At 40.2% G+C, this 7,097-nt stretch overlaps 2 protein-coding genes across 2 annotated transcripts in view; both read left to right on the top strand.

Moving 5' to 3' along the window:
• The window catches only part of LOC107097469 (uromodulin-like 1), a 29,115-nt gene extending 24,154 nt beyond the window's left edge, over window positions 1-4,961 (top strand). Inside the window, exons 8-12 of the mRNA XM_015394616.1 lie at window positions 129-386; window positions 656-768; window positions 3,490-3,709; window positions 3,972-4,109; window positions 4,201-4,961. Coding sequence (XP_015250102.1) covers window positions 129-386; window positions 656-768; window positions 3,490-3,709; window positions 3,972-4,109; window positions 4,201-4,961 — 1,490 coding nt within the window. The remainder of the gene's footprint in view (window positions 1-128; window positions 387-655; window positions 769-3,489; window positions 3,710-3,971; window positions 4,110-4,200) is intronic.
• A 708-nt stretch (window positions 4,962-5,669) lies between these two features.
• umodl1 (uromodulin like 1) overlaps window positions 5,670-7,097 on the top strand; it is a 6,895-nt gene continuing 5,467 nt past the window's right edge. Inside the window, exon 1 of the mRNA XM_015394614.1 lies at window positions 5,670-5,849. Coding sequence (XP_015250100.1) covers window positions 5,731-5,849 — 119 coding nt within the window. The 5' untranslated portion in view covers window positions 5,670-5,730. The remainder of the gene's footprint in view (window positions 5,850-7,097) is intronic.

The following is a 7,097-nucleotide window of genomic DNA, read 5'->3' as shown; positions in this document are numbered from 1 at the left end:
GTTTCCACTTGATGAGTAAAGCAATCTACTCATCTGATTACCTTATATTAAAAACAAATATGTATGTATAAAAGATAAGCATAGAAGCTTACCACCTACATTCTCTCTTTCAATAAACCCCACACCAGGTCCTCCACGCATCAGAGGCCTGTGGTCTGCTAACGTCACTGGAACATCCATGTCTGTCCGCTGGTCAACCACTGCTCAAATCAACCAGACTTTCCAGATCACTTTAAGCAAATCTTCAGAGGTCAGTGAGATGTGGGAAACCAGCATGATGATGATAGAGATCAGAGGACTACAGCCTGGGGTGCTCTACAATGTGACTGTGACACCTTGTGCTTGTGGAAGGAGAGGATCTACTGTCCATATAATGATCAAAACTGGTAAGAACAGCATAATGGACTCCTGAAATACAAACAATTAAATGTTTTTATTGAAATCTAATGGAAGCCTTTGAAAGCTAGAAAAATAAGTAGTTATTTTAAGCTATGATGTTGGCTAAGAATGGAAACATAACTTTTAAATCAATCCAGTTTGTCCCAGTCCTTTTTGGACACCTCTATGCAATGATATTAAGATGGGTTTTAACCCCAATGTCTTTGGTGAGCGTGAAAAAACGAGTTCCTCTGACAAAGAAGTCTTTTTGTTGTAGATGCTCAGACACTGGATGCCACAACACGACTTACCAACATCGAGTTCAGCGAAGACCTGACAAACAGCAGCAGCCAGGCCTACAAAGACCTAACTGTGACGTTTATACAAGAGGTAGGTGTGCTTAAATGTCATCTTTAAATATATATTTCCTGTCAGGAATTTACATCATCAGTGTGAATGTCACGATAATTTAACCATCCTATCACCAACGTTTTCTTTGCAGGTTGTTGGGTTCCTATTTTTTTTTAAAAACAGTATATCAACAACAAAGGGTGAGAAGGAGAAATACACTGCTGATCTAATTGCAAGACTAGAATCAATCATTTTTGCATGAGGAGAGTATTATCTTAAGCCTGGCATTTGAGTTCATACATGCGTGAATCAGCTCTTCAAAAACTGAAGAAGATTTACCAAAACCCTCCAAATCTAGATAGTAAATCTCAGCTGCCAGAAGCACCATAATTCAATTCAATCACTTCAAATAGCTTTTTACCTGTTGCTAATGTTTCTAGAATACTGGGGTGAAATATGCATCATGTTGGGGGAGTTGGCCTTTTCAGAAGCAACTTTTTTGTTTTGTTTATTTCCCTCTCCATCCTTTCGTAGTTGTTTTTATTGAGTTTAAGACCAGATGAGTATGGAGCACGATCCTACAGAGGGATGAAGATGACCTCTGTTAAAAAGGCATCATGACTTTCAGCTTTGTTTGAGTAAAAGTTTTTGCTTAACAAAAGCAGACCTTCAATCTGAGAGGATGCTGCCTCACCATCTTATCTGTTTCAAATCTTCAGTTACATTAAGGTTTAGACTTTGACTAGACTGTTCTAACACATGGAAATGTTTCAATGAAAACAATTTAATTTGAGCTTTAGTAAACTTAGGCTTGGAGAATGTTAAAGGTACTCCACTTTAAAAATAAAGGCGCATATGAGAGCATGCACAAGCCCATTTCTCCACTGTCTCATAGCTCATACAATCTTACTGTGTCCACATACAGTGGGGACTATACAGTGGACTCTATAGCAAACTCAGTTAACTGACCGTTCGGACAGATGATCACTGCTTTCCCCCCCCCGTTAGTCATGTAACTCCTCCTCCACCGCACGGTGCCTGTGCCATCTCTGTTATGAGTCGCTGCTGTCGGGTAGCGACAGCCTATGGCGACAGTGTGCCGCTGTGACAGCTAATCCCATAAGGCTTTACGAGGAGAGCTCTCCGCACAAATCATTCTGGGATATATCTGCCTCTTCTGAGGCCTTTCTTTTCTTGTCATACACTTCGTAGACACTTTCTCTTATGACCCTCCGCCATTTTCAAAGAGCCACGGTGAGAAAGGTGAGCTTCAATGACTGTCCGTAAATCAACCACAGAAAAACGCTAATGTGATGAGCATGTAGGACGGCCTTACGTAAACATATCACCTGAATGATTGACAATTAGGAGGACCACTTATTTAGATGATCCACCCAGAAATGAAAGATCGACCTCTATACCTTTAACTACTGCTCATTATCAAGTCCTTGTGCTGCCCTGGTCCCTGTTTTTTCTTTTCTTTTTTCTTTTAGGACCGTCATGTATTTATCTCTAGCCATCTTCCAAACATCTTTCAAAGACTGTCCTGTCACCCGAGATGTGGATCTTAAATTCCTCTCAATAATTGCTCTGGGTTTTCTCTTCACTAAAGCTCTCCTTGCTCAGCCTGTTGGTTTAGGTGGACGGCAATATGTTAGCACGTTCACATCCCTGCAAACCCTCTCCCTGCCTTTTCTGTTGTGTTGCTCGGTCTTCTGTTTTCCACGGAAGTTCTGTCATAAACCCTCTTCATCAGTTAGGTGGATTTTCCAGCAGGAAACTGATCAAAAATAAGAGCAACCAATAGGAAACCTGTCAATAAGCAGAATCCAGCTCGGTTCTATCAAATGTTATGTAATTATATGGATTTGATTGTGAATATTATTAATAATTTTATATAAAAATTATTATTAATAATGCGTTATTTTAATAACAAACATATCTTAGATGCTTGTGATTAACTCTACCTGCAGTTAGACTTATACTTAGACAACATTTATTGTCATTTTGTATACACAGAGTGTATACAAAATGAAATTTCATTTAGTACAGCTTTTCAGAACATTTCCATTCCATAAAGTGCAGCAGTGATCAAATGTAAACAGTGTCGAAGGAGAGACATGGCGCAAAAAAACACATTGATATGGAAGTTCAGAGCATTAGATATATATGGTGCAAATATTCAGTCTTTTGGTTTTGTGTTGTCAGTTTGATGCAGAGTCTGACATGATTTAGAGTTTTTTTCAACATTCAGCTGTATGATGGTGGTGGGAAGAAGCTGTTGCAGAATCTGCTGGACCTGCATTAAATGCTGCAAAGCCTCTTCCCAGAGGGCAGCAGGGAGATCAGTCCATGGTGGGGGTGTGAGGGGTCATTTATGATGTTACGGGCTTGGATGAAATATTCAGAACACTCACTATGGTTCTTCTGTAGAAGGTGGTGAGGATGGGTGGGGGCAGATGGGCTCTCCTCATCCTCCACAGGAAGTGCATGCACTTTTGTGCCTCTTTGACCAGTGAGGTGGTGTTTACAGTCCAGTTGAAGGTGTCTGTGACGTGCACCCTCAAGAAAGTGCTGCTAACCACTTCTACAGCTAAGTTATTGTTTATAATTAACAATTTGTCCGTCTTGTAGAGTGAAATACTCTTATTCCTGATTTAGCACTTTTAAAGGTTCTCTTTTAAAGTGTGTTTAAATATAAAGCATGAGTCATCATTTTTTATATGGAAACGTTTTGTCTGTTTCTGAACTCACTAACAGATCTACCAGTCTCTGGCTCCAGAGTTCAAAGCTATGGTGGATTCAGGTCAGGTGAGGATTGAGATCCAAAGCTTCTCCCCAGGCAGTGTGGTTGTGAACTTCTCCATAATCTTCAACCAAAGTCCAGACCAGGCCTCAGGCAACGTGTCCTCCGCCATCATGCTTTCCCTGATGAACAGCTCCAGATTCATTCTGGATGTAAATAACACACGCATTCATGGTATGTCTGTTTTATCTTTTAAAAAGCGGCACGCTAATATTTAAGAGGAACAAAAACCATATAAAGCATATAAAATGGATTTCCATCTTAATAACATATTCTTCCTTCCTTCCTTCCTTCCTTCCTTCCTTCCTTCCTTCCTTCCTTCCTTCCTTCCTTCCTTCCTTCCTTCCTTCCTTCCTTCCTTCCTTCCTTCCTTCCTTCCTTCCTTCCTTCCTTCCTTCCTCAGGGTTTTAATGATCAAAGCATTTTTTTTTAACAGATTCTGATGAATGCATCTCAGCAGAAAATGATTGTTCTCAGTGGGCTACATGCATAAACACGTGGGCCTCCTACACTTGCATATGCAATGAAGGATTGATAGACCATAACCCAGATAGACCTGGACGCAACTGTCAAGGTGGAGTATTGTGGGAAAATTCACTAATTTAATGACTGATAATATTTGAACATCTTCATGTTTTCTCATGGATGCTTTCTGACCTCTGCAGCAAATGATACAGTGGATTCAGCATCAGCACCAGGAGTTTCTACTAGAATGCACTTTACAACTGTTCCAACCTTTGTTCAGTCCACTACCACCTCTATAACTACCAACTCTACCTTGTTAACTAGTGCAAATGCTTCTCCCATTAACACTGAAACCCTGACAGCTGCAGCTGATAATTTCCCATCAACAGCAGATCCACCGATGACAGTCTACACTGCCTCTGCAGTTACTGTCCAAGCAAGTGTTATCGCCCCAACTCCTGTTGTTAATGTTCAACCAGCAATCTCCTCTACAGCTTTCACCAACACCCCAAGAATTACGTCTATGCAAGCAATCCCTTCTACCAATCCAATGACTGTCACTCCCATAACAGCTGTTACTGGATCTACAATCAGTACAACAGACATCATAACTCCTATCCAAGTGATCTCTCCTGTTGCTCCAACAACGACCACTTCAACTACCTCTACCACAAGTCCCTCTTCTATGATGCTAACAACCCCTTCTTCTGCTCTGAGATCACTGGCTAATTACTCTTTGTCAGGAGCCCTTTCAGTGCAGTGCAGAGTAGCTGCCATTACTGTGACTCTTTCTAAGGCTTTTATGTTGAGAGGAAACATCCAGGAGGGTGCTTTGTACTTGGGAATGCCAGGATGTGGGGTCAACGGAGGCAATGTCAGCCATGTCCAGCTGACTGTGGCGTGGGATGAGTGTGATACTAGGCTTGTGCATGTAAGTCTCATTTACCTGATTACTGGATAAACCCTATAGCCCCTGTCACACCTTGACGATTTAGCCAGCGTATGCCCGACGTCCCAGAATCTTCAAAAATGTTGACATACGCTGAACTTTCTATGTATTTTTTTTCAGTTTTGGGCGTATACATTACGGGTCAAGAGCATATGTCCAATGACAGCCTAACTTATGCATAACGAAAGGCAGCATAATGTCAATGAAATGTTAAGCCAGTGTCCTGATGGGGGCAGCAATGCGCCCGGAGGCACCCGGCCTGCATACCTTCTCACTCACCCTGTAATAGAGAGGAAGTCTGGAGGAGAACTGACGATTTCCTTCTGTGAACCCCCATTTTTAAGTTAGAAACACATTCGGCGGTCGACTGGAACACGTCAAATATGTTAAAAAGCGTTGAAGATAGGTTCCTGAGAAGTTACGCATTAGTTGCTCATAGGTTTTGGATAAGCTAGACGCCATGACTATGGTTAACTTGCACTTAATATATGTCAAACATCATATTATGGCCCATGTATGGCATACGCTGGCATATATCAAGACCTACTCGCCGTATGTCGATGTGTGCCAGCATGTTTCAGCGTACTTTAGCATGCTCACAACTTATACCTAAAGTACCCATAAGTTATCCAACTAATGCCAGCATTTTTGCCAGATTTTTTCATACATCAGATATACGCTGGCTAACTCGTCAAGGTGTGACAGGGGCTTAAAAATGCAACTTTTGTTTAATTTCTAGAATGAAACCACTTATACCGCATCTGTGACCCTGTTCAACACCATGGATCCGTACACTGCTGAAGCTGGGAGGGTAGAGGTCCCAAGAATCCGGCTTGAAGTCCCTATCATGTGTACCTACATGAAGAGCATGTTGATTTCTGCAGACTTTGGCTCCATGGGGTATGTTTGGCCTTCATTCATGGTGGATCATTTAATATTCTCCAGAAAAAAAAAACATGCAAATTTGCTTAAGCTGCTTTCAAACATACTACAGGGTAATTCATTTTCAACAAATCAAGACAACTTTTCAGGACAGATTAGGGCACAAAACAAATGGATAACTCAACCATATAAAGGAACAGTAACACCTGCAGCACTATTACTGATAATGTTCTTTGTTGCCTTTATGCAGCAGCTCTAAAACAGATGCAGGACAGAGGGGTTGACACGAAGGATGCAGCGATATGAAAATCTTTGTCGATATCGATATCCAGTATTAGTATTAATGCTAAATCTGATAACCAATATTTACCAATATCATTTATCATATATTTCTCCACCTATTGGACAAAATGAATATGAACCACTTCTCTATCCTGAGCTGCATAACAACCAAGTCACATGACCAAATAAATACCACATGACCAATCCCATCTCCTTCATAAAACCCAAACAGCAGTTACATGGAATTAAATATTTGTTCTTTATATCGGCCCAGTTTTAACTATCAGTACGATATAAATATGCTTAAAGATGACGACACTGCAAAACATTAAAATATAACTAAGTCAGACTCTCCTTAAAAATATATATATTTTCCCTTGATTTGAGCAGGTAAGACAATTTGCAAATAAAATTAGATATTTATGTTTAAAATAAGAAAACTCATTTATCCTATTTAAAGTGCATTCTATCTAATAAGGGAATAATATCTAATATCTTATTACAGGACAAAAATACATAAGAGATAAATAAGATAAATAAGAGAAAATTTACTTATGTCAAGAGTTTCTTTTTTTGAGATCAGTTTTTTGCAGTGCAACATTGGCTGATACAAATATTTATGGCTATATAATGTGCATCCTTGTTAGGAACACTCCAATAACCCTTATGGACAAGAAGCTGAGTACAGGGAGGTAGTGAACTGCTTATGACATGGTGTGGAAACAATCATCTGATCCTAAATTTCAACAACACAGGGGAGATGATTGTAGATTTCAGAAGAAACAGCAGGTTAAATCGTGTTCACATTATGGGAGAAGAAGTGGAGGTGGTGGAGGAGTATAAATACCTTGTTGTTCACCCTGACATTAAACTAGACTGAAGACTCAGCTGTGAAGCCGTCTACAAGAAGGGACAGAGGAGATTGTACTTCCTTTGGAAGCTTAGGTCCTTTAGTATTTGCAGCAAGATGCTACAAATCCTCTA

The sequence above is a fragment of the Cyprinodon variegatus genome, unplaced genomic scaffold, assembly GCF_000732505.1.
Source record: "Cyprinodon variegatus isolate N-32 unplaced genomic scaffold, C_variegatus-1.0 Scaffold700, whole genome shotgun sequence".
Taxonomy (NCBI): Eukaryota; Metazoa; Chordata; class Actinopteri; order Cyprinodontiformes; family Cyprinodontidae; genus Cyprinodon; species Cyprinodon variegatus.
Note: the sequence above shows the minus strand (reverse complement) of the source record. Positions and strands in the feature narration are given on the sequence as shown.